The sequence below is a fragment of the Phyllobates terribilis genome, unplaced genomic scaffold, assembly GCF_046119375.1.
Source record: "Phyllobates terribilis strain yellow unplaced genomic scaffold, ASM4611937v1 Scaffold_3__8_contigs__length_932513732, whole genome shotgun sequence".
NCBI classification, from domain to species: Eukaryota; Metazoa; Chordata; class Amphibia; order Anura; family Dendrobatidae; genus Phyllobates; species Phyllobates terribilis.
In genome coordinates, this window is record NW_027362763.1 from 847,927,297 (window position 1) to 847,945,985 (window position 18,689).

General features: G+C 43.3%; 1 protein-coding gene across 2 annotated transcripts in view; it reads right to left on the reverse strand.

The window, feature by feature from the left end:
- The window catches only part of NINL (ninein like), a 170,578-nt gene that overhangs the window by 56,695 nt on the left and 95,194 nt on the right, over positions 1-18,689 (reverse strand). For both annotated transcript variants that reach the window (XM_073672517.1, XM_073672516.1), the window contains exons 6-15: positions 17,005-17,195; positions 12,743-12,883; positions 12,441-12,605; positions 12,013-12,149; positions 11,766-11,906; positions 10,346-10,520; positions 7,907-8,017; positions 7,254-7,340; positions 3,651-3,801; positions 3,496-3,561 (exon numbers count right to left, since the gene is read on the reverse strand). In XM_073672517.1, the coding sequence (XP_073528618.1) occupies positions 3,496-3,561; positions 3,651-3,801; positions 7,254-7,340; positions 7,907-8,017; positions 10,346-10,520; positions 11,766-11,906; positions 12,013-12,149; positions 12,441-12,605; positions 12,743-12,883; positions 17,005-17,195 (1,365 nt within the window). The remainder of the gene's footprint in view (positions 1-3,495; positions 3,562-3,650; positions 3,802-7,253; positions 7,341-7,906; positions 8,018-10,345; positions 10,521-11,765; positions 11,907-12,012; positions 12,150-12,440; positions 12,606-12,742; positions 12,884-17,004; positions 17,196-18,689) is intronic.

An 18,689-nucleotide genomic window follows, 5' to 3' on the forward strand; every position in this document is an offset into this window, starting at 1 on the left:
GAGCTTCAATTTTTATAGTAGATTTGACGATGCAGAAACAATAAAGTAAAAGCTCATTTACTGATGATAAATATTTTACAGCTTCACTAAAATCAATAATCTCCCCCGGAGAAGAAAGATCTAGTTGGTAAAAGGAATAAGGGAAGTAAAGGAGAAAAATGTCATTTAGACATCCATGGGCCACTTGTCATGTCATGTTAGTAACACTGTGTCTGTGCATCTAGCTGAACATACACTGCTCAAAAACATAAAGGGAACACTTAAATAACACATCCTAGATCTGAATGAATGAAATATTCTCATTGAATACTTTGTTCTGTACAAAGTTGAATGTGCTGTCAACAAAATCACACAAAAATCATCAATGGAAATCAAATTTATTAACCAATGGAGGCCTGGATTTGGAGTCACCCCCAAAATTAAAGTGGAAAAACACACTACAGGCTGATCCAACTTTGATGTAATGTCCTTAAAACAAGTCAAAATGAGGCTCAGTATTGTGTGTGGCCTCCACATGCCTGTATGACCTCCCTACAACACCTGGGCATGCTCCTGATGAGGTTGCGGATGGTCTCCTGTGGGATCTCCTCCCAGACCTGGACTAAAGGGTCAGCCAACTCCTGGACAGTCTGTGGTGCAATGTGACGTTGGTGGATGGAGCGAGACATGATGTCCCAGATGTGCTCAATCGGATTCAGGTCTGGGGAACTGGCGGGCCAGTCCATAGCTTCAATGCCTTCATCTTGCAGAAACTGCTGACACACTCCAGCCACATGAGGTCTGGCATTATTCTGCATTAGGAGGAACCCAGGGCCAACCGCACCAGCATATGGTCTTACAAGGGGTCTGAGGATCTCATCTCAGTACCTAATGGCAGTCAGGCTACCTCTGGCAAGCACATGGAGGGCTGTGCGGCCCTCCAAAGAAATGCCACCCCACACCATTACTGACCCGCTGCCAAACCGGTCATGCTGAAGGATGTTGCAGGCAGCAGATCGCTCTCCACGGCGTCTCCAGACTCTGTCACATGTGCTCAGTGTGAACCTGCTTTCATCTGTGAAGAGCACAGGGTACCAGTGGCGACTTTGCCAATCCTGGTGTTCTGTGGCAAATGCCAAGCGTCCTGCACGGTGTTGGGCTGTGAGCACAACCCCCATCTGTGGACGTCGAGCCTTCATACCACCCTCATGGAGTCGGTTTCTAACAGTTTGTGCAGACACATGCACATTTGTGGCCTGCTGGAGGTGCTCTTGTTTCTCCTTGCACAAAGGCAGAGGTAGCGGTCCTGCTGCTGGGTTGTTGCCCTCCTACGGCCCCCTCCACATCTCCTGGTGTACTGGCCTGTCTCCTGGTAGCGCCTCCAGCCTCTGGACACTACGTTGACAGACACAGCAAACCTTCTTGCCACAGCTCGCATTGATGTGCCATCCTGGATGAGCTGCACTACCTGAGCAACTTCTGTGGGTTGTAGAGTCCGTCTCATGCTACCACGAGTGTGAAAGCACAACCAACATTCAAAAGTGACCAAAACATCAGCCAGAAAGCATTGCTACTGAGATGTGGTCTGTGGTCCCCACCTGAAGAAACACTCCTTTATTGAGGGTGTCTTGATAAGTGCCAATAATTTCCATCTATTGTCTATTCCATTTGCACAACAGCATGTGAAATTGATTGTCAATCAGTGTTGCTTCCTAAGTGGACAGTTTGATTTCACAGAAGTTTGATTTACTTGGAGTTATATTCTGTTGTTTAAGTGTTCCCTTTATTTTTTTGAGCATTGTATATAAGCTCCTGGCGTATACTGCAATGTTCTTTATGGACTCCATCTGGCTGATATGTGTTAGCATGCAGATTGTGCTTCATTATAGAAAGGGACACCTCCCAAAATAACAGAGCATTTAGTCTTCAGGATCTGTGCACTTAAACTCACAATACGAAATAGGTGTAGAGCAGAATACACAGGGGGGGTCATAGGACAAGAAACATTGGGCTTTAAGAACCCAAAAACAAAAGATTAAAGGGAACCTGTCATCAGATACATCCTGCCCGCACTACAGGCAGGATTCATCAGAGCCTGGCTGTGGGTTTCCAACCAGGTATGTTCTACTTTGAAACGCACCGGCACGTCAAAGAAGGGAGTTTGAAAGGTCAGTCGGGGATGATAAGACATAACTAGCCCCCTGTGGCCAGTTTCTCCCCACCCTACTCCAGTTGATTAACTGATCTCTCTTCTATGTGTGACCAAATTTTTAAAGCATGATTTTCTCTCAAATGCTGCAGCATTTCAAAGTAAAATACACCTGGCTGCAATTGCACAGCCAGGCTCCGATTCTTGCTGCCCCTGATTCAAGCAGCATGAATTTAGTGACAGGTTCCCCTTAAGAGCCAGGATGTCTGTGAACTGTCTTCATGCTCTTAAAGGGGTGGTCCGAAGGCTCCTAACTTCTTAACTATTTCGTGCCATAATCTAAGTTATTTTCTAATCTACAGTACTTGCTTTAAAAATTCCATATCGTTCCCTAATTACATTATCTAACTGCTTTTCTATTTTTTTTCCTATTTCCTGTCTGATGACAATTCGTTTGAGTAGCCCAGTGCATGCTGGGATACTCAAACAAAAGCATCATCAGGGGGACAGAGGCTGCGGTCATTGACAGACTCTGCCCCCTCCTTGAAATGAAGAGTCATCAGTGACACTAGTTTCAGGGTCTTGTCCTTGCTCTGTCCCTGCGGTGTCTCCCCTGTGTGCAGTCTCCCCCAGTGCCCTGTGTGATGAACGCAGCGTTCGCTCGGTTGTCGTTTTAGATGAACAGTAATAATGCGGCAGCAGAGCGGTGTCACTATACCCAGCAGAGACCACTGATGTCACTTGGAGGGGTGGCGCTAGTCTCCTGCATGGCTGGGTATAGTGACACCGCTCTGCTGCCAGATTATTACTGTTCATCTAAGTCGACAACAGAGCGGACGCTGCGCTCATCGCACAGGACGCTGGGGATGGGGGGGGCCGCCATGCAAGGAAGACATCACGCAAGGGAGACACTCAGGGACAAAGCAAGGACAAGACCTTGAATTGAGCATCGCTGATGATGCTTTGTTTCAAAGAGGGGGCAGAGGCTGTGACAAAGACTGCAGCCTGGGATACTGTGACACCAAAATGAATCGTCAGACAGGAAATAGGAAAAAAAAACACAAAAGCAGTTAGATAGTGTAGTTAGGGAACAGTAGGGAATTTTGAAAGCAAGTATAGTAGAAAATAGCTGAGATTATTGGGTTAGATAGCTAGATAGGGAGTTAGAAGAAAAATGCTTTGCCTTTGGACCACCCCTTTAATAAAATATGTGGTATCTCTTCTCCAGTCCTGATAATATAGGAAAGGCACCAGGAACCCAGCTCTTGCAATGGGTGGAGATCTGATCACTGGGACGTCCAACACCAATGGCATATTCTACAGAAAAGTTTGACTGCTCAGTGAGGAAAACTGTGGATGGTACTTACCACAGGAACCTGCCGCTGAGGCACTTCTTCTAGGCTTCAAAGATATCCCCTTCTTAGCAGCGGATTCTGTTGGTTAGAATCTTATTAATGAACTGCAGGCAATAAGCACTACTTGGTAATGGAGGTTATATTTTACAAATAAAGCACAGACTTACTATGGCCATCCTCAATCTTATCCTTCCCCTTGTGGTGCAATAGTCTGTTGTCCTTCATCTTGGCCAATAAACGAGAATACTTGCCCTCACTGAGCTGGGATCGGAGCGCTTCCAACTGAATCTGAAGTTCATCATTCCGGTCACGTAATTCCTACAGGGGAAAAAATGTCCATTATGAAAACTAAAACTTCATCACGTCAAGAAAAGGATGATCATTAACTAAAAATAGCTAAATCACGAGTGACAATAACAGGAATATCTGGCAAGCACCAGAGAAAGAAGGCTCACTAAGATGGAAGAGCATTGAGCTCCACTTCAACTTGAGGTGTGCCTCCCGTGAGATCGCCATGTCTCATATCAGTGTAAAGGCCCCCATACACAGACTATTGACTGGTTTGTCCGACAGTCTAATGTGTATGGGAGGCAACCGGACTGTCCTCTGGTAGAGAATGTTAGGGACAGAAGGACCTGGCATGTCAGACTTCAGACTGCTGATTCTTTTGTTCTGGAGATAAGCCACCACCAAAAATGTCTGACAGCGGTTCTCTCATGGAGAACGCAGGAGCGCTCAACAGAGCGAGTGCTCCTGTGCTTGGGATAGTTGGTGGAGATAGCTGTTGGCCAAAAGATCAGCCTAATTATCATTCGGCAGACAGCCATCTAAAGTGTATAGGGTTTAAGTGTGACAGCTGATATCTTGCTAAGGAAACTGGAGAAATTTGGAAACTTGTACAAACCCCAAATTATGATTAATATAAGCTTTCATGGAGAAGTTTATTCCATTATATGACATTAGAAACTCCCGACGTCACATTTAAACTTCTTGAGGTGGTGGGGTGGGGTTGTACCAGCAAATTTGTGAGCTCAAGAGCTTTTTACTACTTGTTTAGTTATTAAAAATAATTAGTATTTGGTGTCTTTTTTCCTAACATATGGGTCCCAGTTAAAGAAGTTATCCATGCTTAAGGTCTGTTTACATGGACAGACTAGCGGCACGATACGACCACCGATCAGTAAAGTTAACGACTGGCGGTTATGTAAAAGCCTGTTTACACCAGCAGACCAACGTAAACAATCCTCATAGGCTGCCGTAGTTCAATAATTTTTTGTGCTGCACAAAGATCTTTTTACCCGATGAATGAGTGTTTTACTCATTCATTGTGTGATCAGAAGCCTGTTTATGGCAGGTTAATTGTGAAACAAGCGTTTGTTTGTTTTTTAACAAAGCTCATTCAGGATGATCTTGCAGTGTATCTGCCCCCTTAGTATAGGACTTCAACAACTGACTAATGTAAATTAACCTCAGTGAACATGCTGCTTAACACAATACAAACGTTGATCAGCAGGGATCTCTGGGGCCAGATCCACATAAAAGAATCATCAATGGCTAGAGGCCAGCAAGGATTTCTGGAAAACTGTAACTAAAAGCTTCATTTACACTGAAAGCTAATTGTGAAGGAGAGTTCTTAACAACACTCGGTTCACAATTATCTTCCAGTGTAAACAGGCTGCGAATCATTGAGGGAAAATATCTATTGTGCAGATCAAAAGATCATCGATGTATCGTCCCTGCATACACAAGAGTCGCACTGCCAAGAACAGTGGCAGATTATGTGTCTATTACAGATCGTTTATTTTGGTCTGGCTGTGTAAACAGGCTATTAAAAGAAGGTTTATTGATCGGCGATCAAATTGTGCCACTGGTCCGTCCATGACCCTTAGTTACAAATACATGTGATGCACATAAATTAGCATGGAGCTTCCTTGGCCTGAAACATTCTACAAAGTATGAAAATGTAGATCAGCACTGATAAGGGAAGGCGTACATTATTTCATCACTTCACAAGGTGCAGAAGAAATGTTTTACTGTAAAATCGGCATGCAGAAGCACTAAATATTAGCAATCATCACACAGACTTAAAATGGGATTATACACAGATTTCTGACCAATCTGACCACAGATTTCTGATCACATTTTTGAGAGCATAAGAAAAAAGAAGAAAAAAAAATCAGTTTGTTGTGCTGGTATACAACAAAGAAAATTAATTATTGGGCTAACAAACCCCATCTTGATCACTAAGTAAAGATGAAAGTAAACCTCCCCGGATTGACTTCCTACATTATTGATTAAAGCTCATTATAGAAAGATTATCCGTGTAAAGACTCTTAGATTGGTCTCAGGGGTCAACAATTGGTCAGATATCTGTATAAGTAACAAAGCACCCTTAGGCTCACCTTTACCCTCTAGGTTACACAGCAGAAATATAGCAGTCAGATATTTTTAATAAGAAAAAAATATGAAAAATATAAGTTGATATACTTACATTTGCTATGGATTAGTAAGCGTTCGTACTAAAAGTAGAAATTAGCTACCTCCTGGTAATCAGTTTATAGCTTCTACTGTCCACATCTTTCCTCAATCAGTTACTTTTCGCATTTGCCACTGGTGTATTTGTGGTGGCCATGAGAAATATTCACAGGGTGCCATCATTTTTAATATCTTAACACTTGGCAGATTCTGGAAATGCAGCAGTTATCACGCTCCGTACTCTCAGCCAGTACAAAGACAAATGCAAGACATAGGAGCTCGATTTAAAGGGAACATGTCAGGTGATTGATGTCGCTCAAACTGCAGGCAGCATGCATCACATCCTGGCTGAACGATTGCAACCAGGTATATTTTTCCATGATTTGCCGGTTCAGAGACAATATAATTTGAAGAGGTTCTTCCCAGCACCGTTGTAGGGATTGAAAGGTCTTTTCCTTTGTGTATGCAAGGAAGTGACCTGTCAATCATTTGCAGAAGCACTGGGAAGAGCTGGTGGGGGCGGCGCTGATCTAGAATCATCTCTGGCTGGATCTTCAAAGTCTACCTACTCTGAAATGCCTTAGTGTTTCAAAGAGTGGCTGTGATTCATGCTGCCTGTGTTTTGGACAGCATGAATCCCACATAGATTCCCTTTAAAATTTAATAGGAATGTCATAAGGAACGAAGAACGACTACTCCTTGTCTCAGCGATCTTAAAGACGCACTCTAATAAGAATGGGGCCAAATTGTGCAGGTGGTATATGACTGATGCTTTGCCCACCACAAGGACTATTTACAGCGCGATCAAAACTGTGCGGCCATTGGTCCGCCTCTGGTGGGTGTAGCTTTGGCTTGCCATTACGCATGAGCCCACAATAGGTCATTGCCCCAAGTAAAAGGACAAGTAGAGCATGGGAACGCATGGCCCCAGGCAAAGATGGCAATTGTGCAAAATCTCGGTCACATAAAGCAGATCACTGAATCAAGAGTGACCCATCTGTCAGAAACATAAGAACAGGTGTGGAAGATCGTGAGGAAGGGCAGGAGAGCAGCAAGTACAACGTCCCACCCTGAAGCACTTACAGCTCATCTCTATACAATTTCAATGCTGGATTTCACAGAAACTACTACACGGATTTCTGGAATCAAGGTATGGATCTAATCAGCATGAAATCCCCTGTACTTACTAGTCACTTACATGTCATTAGGTTGAGGTGTAAAATCCTCATTACAGATTCCCTTTAAATAAACTATACTATGTAAGCCAAGAGAAGAAATAAATCCCCCGTACTCACCCGGCACTGTATTTCATATTGCCTGATGATCTCTGCAAATTTCTCCTCCTGAGTGAATAACTCCGCGCTATGCGGATCGGCAAGTTTCTGTTACACAAGCACATTTATACATAATGTCATTACACAGCGGATGTCTCTCATTTACATTATGTAGCATCAAAACAGAATTATGAAGAACAGATTGGAGGACGGTGTCCGCAGAGGAGAGCAGGCCCAATAAGCAATGCAAAACAAAACACCCTACAGTTGTTGCAGCACAAATTAAGCTGAAAATGGCACAAGCCTGTGTGTCATATCTATACGGCATCTGGCTGCCATTTTATTGTATTTTCCTCATGATAAGTGTAGGGTTAAGTCACACGCTGCCGATTTTATTGGAGAAAGTCACAAATAATTCAGATGAATGGCACCAGTTTTCACACTTTAACAAAATTTGCAACATATGTACACACCCTTAAATTGTGGTTGTGTTTTGCCATCATTGTCATGCATACTATGACCGGCTCCCCCCCCCCCCGTTTACTGTACAAGGTTTTTTAAGAAAAGTGGACCCCTTGCATATGGTTATTATTTATCCTACCATCAAATAGCTTTGCTGCCTCTATGACAGACACAACATATACAGGGATATTGCTACAATAAATGCAGGTTACCTTTTCCTTCAGTAGATTGTCTATGCTGGTTTGCAGTTTTAACACCTGATGTTCTGATTCTGAGAGTTTTCCAACAACCTCGACCATTTCCTTTTGTAATCTGTTGTTCTCCTGTCATACAATGGTAAAGAGGATGTAGAGAGAATGAACTATGAAGCCCAATAAACATTATTCAATGAGTTCACCACGAGCTTACCAATATACACAATATCTGCACTATTTTAACCATTTACTGTGTTGGATCCCAAAGGATAACCATTACCAATTGTCTTTGGATTCAAGTTATTATTTCACACAGGAGACGTCCTGGCAACAAGGATATCTAAGGGTTTTGCCAATTTGTCCTTTTCAGAATGCAATGACTGATAATAAAGATCAACAGCTGAATTTAGCTATACAACAAAAGGATAATGAGAGCCTATTACTTGCTAAAAAAATTGAGCAAATTATCCTTTAAAAATCGTTCAGATTCCCCGATTCCGCTGCTCTTTTCTGTTTTGCGCTGCATCACTCTCTCTATGGCAGAGATATTCACGTTTATTTTGGAGTGCAATATGTGAAATCTCTGTTTGCAGCACAACATGGAAGCTTGATCAGTCTTCATTGGGGGATTGCCCTTTTACATCTCCCTTACAGACGCAGCCAACCACAGCTCAACAGTGTGTGAGACTGCTGGACTTCTAGATCAGCAGCTAAAACACCCGGTTGGACTGCATGGCGAGATTTCACTTAGGGTATGTGCACACGATCAGTAATTGCGCGGATTGCACGCAGCGCACTTGCACTGCGTTCAAGCCGCATGCCAACTATGCATCTCGGTGCTCCTGCAGATCACCAGTGGACACGGACACGCGGCGTGTCTTTACAGACCGCAGCAGGTCTGTGATCCAAAAGCAATAAATATGTATTTCTCTGCAATTGCAGAGCAAAACTGGAAACAGGCAGAATCAGGGAAGCTCAGGGATTTCTATAAGGTATTAAACACAATTTTTTTTGAGCAAGTGGCAGGTCCTCTTTATGGTGTAGTGGAAAAAAATGCAAAATCCACTCATTAAAGGGAATCTGTCACAGAATTTGACTTATCTAAATGATTAATATGGGCATACAGGTTATAGACTGCTGAAAAAAAGTCCTACCTGTCTGTCTCATATCAGATGCCTTGATGTGAATAAATTATCTTTTATCACTTTATGTAAATAACCTCTTCCAGGCTCTGGGGCGGACGCTGCCCGGAAGATAACTCTGCCTCCAGAGATTATTATACATGAAGGGGAGTTACCAGTGAGACAAATGAAATGGGTCTTCTTGCAAACACATTTTTTGCCGCACTCTGAGCTCTGCTGTATTGTAACAATATTACACCCTGTCTGCCTGTGAGCTGGAAGCTGAGAGGAACCTGCAGATGTGTGAGGTATAATCACACACAGCTCTGCTGTGAGATCAGGAGAGCAGAGAGCAGCCATCATACATCACACTGCTAACACTGATAACACTGGTGACCATCATACATCACACTGCTAACACTGATAACACTGGTGACCATCATACATCACACTGGTAACACGGATAACCATCATACATCACACTGGTAACCATCATACATCACACTGGTAACACTGATAACCATCATACATCACACTGGTGACCATCATACATCACACTGGTAACACGGATAACCATCATACATCACACTGGTAACACGGATAACCATCATACATCACACTGGTAACACGGATAACCATCATACATCACACTGGTAACACGGATAACCATCATACATCACACTGGTGACCATCATACATCACACTGGTAACACGGATAACCATCATACATCACACTGGTGACCATCATACATCACACTGGTAACACGGATAACCATCATACATCACACTGGTAACACTGATAACCATCACACTGGTAATTCCCACTTCAAGTAAAACAAGCTCCTCCCCATAGCCTGGAAGAGGTCATTTATATAAACCTGTATGCCCATATTAATAGTTGAGATAGATCAAAATGTGGTGACAGATTCCCTTTAATGTATATACAAATTGTCTCTTTAGAGAAAAAGAGGACTTGAATTCTAGCGCCACCAATTGGAAGCAGCAATCCTACAAGTCAATATCGACCCTTTAACGAGCCTTGCAATATGACTTAGGATAAAAGTCAAACCAGAATCCCAATTTGCAGACACAGTGTTTTGGGGTACTGCCCCTCATCAGTGCAAAGTGGAGTTCTTATTTGACTAGGTGAGAGGCTAAGACTGGGATCTAAGGGATAAGGTTTCTCTTTATGGAGAGTAACAAGGAGTAGTAATACACTAAGAGGTAGTGAGAGGAGCTTCTGCTCTGCTAGTGAAAAGCAGATAAGAACACCACTTTTAATAATACAGAATATAGTAACTAATGAAATCACGCCACGAGGTACAATATTCCTGACCTTGATTGACAAGTTAAGCTTTTCTCTGAGATAGGCTTCTTCCACCTGGAAATTAGCAAGATCTGTCTCCAGCTCTTTCTTCTGTTGTTCAGACTGTTGCAGAAAATTATCTTTCTCTGTTTCCAGCTCGGATCGAATTATAGAAAGGCGCTGTTTGTACTCCTGCTCCAAATCCCTGGAAAATGTTGATCATAAAAGTTATTTGTATAATAATATAACACACCATGGGTGTCCACAGAAATCATAGGGCCCCATATCAAAGCCCAATCCAAGAAATGTACCATGCCTTTATTAAAGTTAAAGTTGTCCCACTTACAACATTTATCATCTACCTACAAAGACAACTGCTGGGCCCCTCACTGATATGGAGATCGGGGGTCCCAAAGTCCTGTATGATTGCTGTGGTAGTGAGGATGTGTGATAGCTGTGCAAGTTACTTCTATGGGACTTCTATAATGGCTATAAACTTTAGGACCCCCCCATCTCACAAAGCTATCATGCATTTATCACCTATATTCTGGAAAGCTGATAATGCTACTTAGTGGGCAACCTCTTTAATGTCCACCATTTCGTTTTTATGTCCAAAAGTCTTTGCTGATAAATTTCACAATATATCGGTATAGGGAGCTCGGTGTATCCCACTTGACAAGTTACACATTTTTAGCTGCACACAGCCACCACTAGGGGGAGTGAAGTGCAAACAATCATACAGCTAGTACAGCAGTCACAGGGAGCTGTATTAATATGGATGCACTGCGCTCCATCTACGGAAGTCTGCAGGCATCTGTCATGACGGTGTTGTGGCAAGCAGGTTAAGCAATTACCACCAGATGCCCCATAACCGGCGCAAGAACTCTGTAGTGAGTAAATCTAAATTTGAAAGAGAATCCATCACCATTTTTTTTCTGTGTAACCAGACAGCAGCATGATGTAGGGACAGAGACTCTGATTGCAGCGATGTTTCACTTACTGGTCTGCTTGGTATAATTCTTACTCAAATCACAGTTTTCTCTGCTGTAGATCGATCAGTTCTGTATAAAATCGCCAATACCACTGATTAGCAGCTTTCTGTGTACATTGTGCATAGGCAGAAAGCTGCTAATCAGTGCTGGAGGCAGCAGGAGGACTACATGGCACGAGACAACTAGCCCTTCAAGAACAATCTCCCGCTGATAAAACACTGATTTTATTGAAATAGCAAACGGCAGCCCAGTAAGTGACACACTGCTGGAATGAAGCTCTCTGCCTACATCACATCATACTACTCTCGGATTACATAACAAAAACTGCTGACAGATTCCCTTTAAGGTGAAAAAGAAAGCAATTAGAATGGCTACTTAGGAAGATAAAGGACTTAAGGTAGAGCGTTTAAGGTAGAGGAGTCAGGGAGCACAGTGTGATTCAATTACAAGTAACTCACTTGATCTTGCTCTCATTGAGACTTTCCATCGCAGAGTTATGGTCGTCCACTTCATCAGCCAGCTGTAGATTTCTCTTCTCTGCTCTATCAAAATCCTGTTTAACTTTGTCTCTCTCTTTAGTGATCTGATCAATTTGGTTACTACATAAAAAAAATAAAATAATAATGTTCATTAAAGGGTTACCTTAATAGACTAATGGGCACATGAGAAGTCGGAGAACAATTTTGGACACAGGACAGGACTTACTGCTGGTGATGTAATTCATGCTTGTAAGACGCTAACGCAGCAAGATAGATTCTGTTTTTCGTTGCAATTAACTCATTGTCTAAAGCAGATGTGAGATCCAAGAGGTTCACATGTTCTTCTACATTAAAATCCAGGCTCTAAAAGGAGACGATGGCATATTATTTACAAAGTAAAGATTTCGAAAACATTTTTATTTTATTTTTTTTATAATACATCTATAAAAATATTCCATTTTTATTTGAAAATCCTTATATGTAAGAAAAATATAAAAGAGATAGAGATCCACTGTACAAGAGAAGAGTACTAATACATCACTCAGTGTGAATTACCATATATTTATAAGGATGGCATAAAAGAATCAATCAGAAATTGCCTCTTAATATAAAATGATACAAAAGCGGTAAAATCTATTGTAGAATTATCCTTACCATTAATATGTCTTTGCTGTCTTGAATCCCTTCCTCCTCCCATATGATCATGATCTGCTCTGGGTTTCCAAAGCCAGTCCCATCATCAATGCTGGAGAAGAGATGAAGGCCTCCGTATCCAGACAGCAGAGACTGTGAGGCGGTGTTATGGCTTTGCTCCTCGATCTGCCAAGCGTAAATGGACAGGCATGAATAAGTGTCTGCACGGTGTACAATAAAGCCCCGTAGCATCAATTACAAGACAACTGCTTCTTAAACATCGGGGAGAAGACATGAATATACTAATATATTACACCACCCACCTGGTAAAGTGCATGTCTTTTCCTTAATGGGGTGGAGGCAGCGGGCAGAGGCGCATGGCTGAACAATCCCTCCTGAAATTCCTGGAAGCTTACTCTGCCATCTCCATCTCTGTCCAACTTATTGAATAAGTCTTCAAGTTCCTAACAGAAAAAGCACATACATCCGCATTAAACTTAAGTGGCCTAAAAGACAGGCAGAATATTTAAAGGAATTTTCCAAGTTATTACAAAATCGGTCCCCAGCCACCAATGCACAAAAATGAAGAAAAAAAATTTGTATACCGTATTTTTCGGACTATAAGACGCACTTTTTTCGTCCAAAATTTTGGAGGAAAGTGGGGGGTGTGTCTTATAGTCCGAATACTATCTCCCTGTATATACTGTGGCTCTGCGTGGTAGGAGGTCTGGGGGAGCAGCAGCGGGGAATCAGCGGGGCCTCCCTTGGGCGTGGGGAGCAGGGAATATTCATTTTCCTTAATAGGCGGCACACTGTACCGCGTCTGTGTGCCCGCTATTAAAGCTCATGAATATTCCCTACAACCCACTCCCATGGGTTGTAGGGAATATGCATGGTCTTTAATAGCAGGCACACAGACCACAGAGCGGCAGTAGGAGCCGCGCTGCGGTACAGTGTGCGCGCTCTCACACAGCGAGTGTCAGCAGCAGAGCGGGACAGCGCTGGAGGAGAGAGGAGGAGAGTATGATTGTTTTTTTGTTTTTTTTTGTGGGCAGCAGGATGGGGGTTCAAGGGGTGCCAGGCATACCAGGATGGGTGCCATGCATACCAGGATGGGTGCTCAAGGGGTGCCATGCATACCAGTATGGGTGATCAAGGGGTGCCATACATACCAGGATGGGTGCTCAAGGGGTGCCATTCATACCAGGATGGGTGCTCAAGGGGTGCCATGCATATCATGATGGGGGATCAAGGGGTGCCATACATACCAGGATGGGTGATCAAGGGGTGCCATACATACCAGGATGGGAATCAAGGGGTGCCATGCATACCAGGATGGGAGCTCAAGGGGTGCCATGCATACCAGGATGGGGGAATCAAGGGGTGCCATGCATACCAGGATGGGGGAATCAAGGGGTGCCATACATACCAGGATGGGGGAATCAAGGGGTGCCATACATACCAGGATGGGACCTCAAGGGGTGCCATGCATACCAGGATGGGGGAATCAAGGGGTGCCATACATACCAGGATGGGGGATCAATGGGTGCCATGCATATCATGATGGGGGATCAAGGGGTGCCATACATACCAGGATGGGTGATCAAGGGGTGCCATACATACCAGGATGGGGATCAGGGGAGTTCCATGCACACCAGGATGGGAATCAAGGGGTGCCATGCATACCAGGATGGGAGCTCAAGGGGTGCCATGCATACCAGGATGGGAGCTCAAGGGGTGCCATGCATACCAGGATGGGGGAATCAAGGGGTGCCATACATACCAGGATGTGTGATCAAGGGGTGCCATGCATACCTGGATGGGGGATCAAGGAGTGCCATACATAGCAGGATGGGTGATCAAGGGGTGCCATGCATATCATGATGGGGGATCAAGGGGTGCCATACATACCAGGATGGGTGATCAAGGGGTGCAATACATACCAGGATGGGGATCAGGGGGGTGCCATGCATACCAGGATGGGAATCAAGGGGTGCCATGCATACCAGGATGGGGGAATCAAGGGGTGCCATGCATACCAGGATGTGTGATCAAGGGGTGCCATGCATACCAGGATGGGAGCTCAAGGGGTGCCATGCATACCAGGATGGGGGAATCAAGGGGTGCCATACATACCAGGATGTGTGATCAAGGGGTGCCATGCATACCTGGATGGGGGATCAAGGAGTGCCATGCATACCAGGATGGGTGATCAAGGGGTGCCATGAAAACTAGGATGGGGATCAGGGGGTGCCATGCATACCAGGATGGGTGATCAAGGGGTGCCAAGCATATCATGATGGGGGATCAAGGGGTGCCATACATACCAGGATGTGTGATCAAGGGGTGCCATGCACACCAGGATGGGTGATCAAGGGGTGCCAAGAATATCATGATGGGGATCAAGGGGTGCCATACATACCAGGATGGATGATCAAGGGGTGCCATGAAAACTAGGATGGGGATCAGGGGGTGCCATGCATACCAGGATGGGGGATCAAGGGGTGCCATGCATTCCAGGATGGGGATGAGGGCCACGTAAACCAAGATGGGTTGGGGGCCACGTATACCAGGAAGGAGGGGCCATACATACCAGGATGGAGGATATTAACAGAATTGGGGGACATTACCCCAATACCAGTGTCAGCAGCAGACTCCCTCCCCTATAACAGGGCATCATGACCACATTTTTGGCTTAAATATTTTTTTTCCTATTTTCCTCCTCTAAAACCTAGGTGCGTCTTATAGTCCGAAAAATACGGTACTCATTCAATTACTCTTTGCAATTAAATCTCTGCATCTCTTTTCTTCCTGCTGGCCTTTTTACCTGGCTGCAGTCACATAAGGGCCTCAGGGGTATCCAGCACAAGACCACCGAGCACAGTGATTGGCTGCTAAAGTCACAGGGGGTATATGGGACGTAATTGCTGCAGCCAACTAAACAGAAGGCCAGCAAGTAAGGGGGTAAGAACAAAGCTGAAACAGTAAGGTGGCTCAGTGGTTAGCACTGCAGCATTGCAGCGATGGTCCTGGGTTCAAATCCCACCAAGGGCAACATCTGCAAGGAGTTTGTATGTTCTCCCCGTGATTGCGTGGGTTTACTCCAGGTTCTCCGGTTTCTTCCCACACTCAAAAGAAATCCTGATAGGGAATGTAGATTGTGAGCCCCAATGGGGACAGTGATGATAATGTATGTAAAGCGCTGTGGAATTAATGGCGCTATATAAGTGAGTAAAATAAATAAATTTAATGGGCAAGTATACATTTTATGTGTTTTGAGGTTTTGATTTTTTTTTTCCTTGTTTTTGAGTTTTTGTATTCCACATAATAAATCAAAACATGTAGTATCTCATGTGAGAGACATTTAGAAAATTGTTACATACTATCTTAAAATTAAAATTAGGATAAAGTGCATAACGTGGGAGTCCCGGTAGTAGTTGACAGTTGTTTCAGGTATTGTACATAGGACTCCTAGGAACAGCAGAGATATATGGTCATTTATAAATTGCCTCACAAATATATATGTATGCTTTGAGCCTCATAATCCTGATGACCACTTTCTGGATATAGTGCTAATAAGCTTATGGACTACCCATAACAGTAGATAAAAGAGTACTCCCATTTATTGCGTCATCCTTTCACATTTAATTCTTTTATGTCTGTTCTATGCATCTTCTTCATTGACCGTGATGTGTTATATTTGATTAATAAAGTTTTCTATTTTATTTATTATCACGGACATTGTTGATCATCATTTTTGGCTGTCTATAGTCCGTTAGTCGGCAGTAATATGGATATTAATAGCACATATTTATTTATTATTGATATACTGCTTCTTTCCTTAAGTCACTCACATTAAAAATGTGCTTCATTCTAATTTTAAGTGTTATTCCTAGAGTGAATGGATTTTTTAAAATTTCAATTAGTCAACTGCCACACGTACTGGAAACACTGACATGTGAAGGTCTTATAGGGTGGCTATTAGAGCAGGGCTATGGAGTTAGAGTCCATTTTGGTGGAGTCAAAGTCGGAATCGGAGTTGGTATAGAATGGACCGACTCAAACTCCTAAAATATATAATAAACTGGGTACAGTAGTTCAATGCAATTTATGGGGAATATTTTTTCATAAGAATTTGGGAAAGTTATGAAATGTCCTATAAATGTCTGTCCTATTCCTGATCTAAGGGTCTAGACTTTTAGCCGAGATGAATCTGTGCTACAGTAAATGTATCACTTAAACATGAGCCATGTATGTGGGAGTCGGAGTCGGTGTCATGGAAACTGAGGAGTCGGAGGTTTGGCTTACCAACTCCACAGCCCTGTATTAGAGGTAGTCAACCTATAAGTTAATGCCAACTCTAATGATCAATGCTTCGAACACATGATCACAATGTATTTACACATCACATTTACTTGCTGTCATTTTGAAAAAGACTGCAGCAATATTGTGATATGACGTCAACGTGTCATGATATGACGTAAAGTGCTGTGGAATTAATGGCGCTATATATAAGTGAGTAAAATAAATAAAACGTGTGAACACAACCAAGCCGTATGGTATTACAGAGCGCCGCAGCTCATACCTCATCACAGAGATCTTCAAGCCCAATGTTTTTGCACACAGTGGCAAGCTGTTGCCTGTTGAGGTATCCATTGTGTCCTACACCCAGCTCCTCCCAGATGTCCCGCACCTGGTTTTCACTCATATCAGAATGGGCATTTGAAATTCCTCTGGGACTGTCAAAAAATCCTGGGTTCCATGTCCTCAGTTGTCCTATCAAAGGGACAAAATTATTATCACAGCAGAAGTATACTCATGTGCATGCTTACCAACAAGGCCTCAATTTACAGGACACCCACAACATACTTTTAATAAAGTGGCAGCACATTTTTGGCATTTATTGTAAACATTTGGTGGATGATGCACATTGGGGTTTACTTATACTAAAAAACAAAAACAACCAAAAAAAGTTTTACTGACTATTTGATGTACAGGTAATATCTTGTGGGTGGGGGGAGGGTTGCCGAAAAACCAACAAAAAAAAAAAAAAAACATGCCCTTTAAGAAACCAACCCTAAAGTGAAAGGCTTCTTCCATGCACCTCCTGTGGGGTGGAGCAGAGGTTTTTTTTTTCTGCACACAGCTTAACTTCAGGAAATTAAAAAACACCAGTTTCTTGAAGCTTCTTATTCTTGAAAAACTCAGCGGGGTAGCCTGAGTGTCAAAAATGTTCTGTGCACATACTGTGGTTTTAAAAAAAAAAACACCCCTCCAATCTATCCTAAACTCTGCTGCCCGACTAATCCACCTGTCCCCCCGCTATTCCCCGGCCTCTCCTCTCTGTCAATCTCTTCACTGGCTCCCCATTGCCCAGAGACTCCAGTTCAAAACCCTAACCATGACATACAAAGCCATTCACAACCTGTCTCCTCCATACATCTGTGACCTAGTCTCCCGCTACATACCTGCACGCAAGCTCCGATCCTCACAAGATCTCCTTCTCTACTCCCCTCTTATCTCCTCCTCCCACAATCGCATACAAGATTTCTCCTGAGCATCACCCCTACTCTATAACTCTCTACCCCAACACATCAGACTCTCGCCCACCGTGGAAACCTTCAAAAGGAGCCTGAAGACCTATCTCTTCCGACAAGCCTACAACCTGCAGTAACCACCGCTCCACCATACCGCTGCACGACCAGCTCTACCCTCACCTACTGTATCCTCACCCATTGTACTGTGAGCCCTCACGGGCAGGGTCCTCGCTCCTCCTGTACCAGTCGCCGTCACGTTTTGTTCAAGATTATTCTAAGTGTTTTTGCTACGTATACCCCTTTTTCACATGTAAAGCACAATGGAATAAATGGCGCTATAATAATAAATAATAATAAGTTTCACCTGTAAAAGCTGTGCAGCTATAGACCACACTGCAAACTCACTGCAATTTGCAGTAAAACAGTGTTTGGCTTTGAAGCAGTTTTGTCCATACAGTCATATATGCCTCTTGTAAATGTACCCAAAATGTATAGACAGCTACACTGAGGCCATTTTGCCATGTCACATAAATGCTGCTTTTTTACACTTGTCATCTGTGCAGAAAGTGTTTAAGGCCATGTTCACACAATGTGCTCCTGACGTAGTTTTTGCTGTGATTTTCCAACAACCTGATAAAAATCAACGCTTTTTTAGAAATTTGTAGCAAAAAAAAAAAAAAAGCATCGCAAACGCATTGTGTGAACACTGTGTTTAATTTAAGCAAAAGTGGAT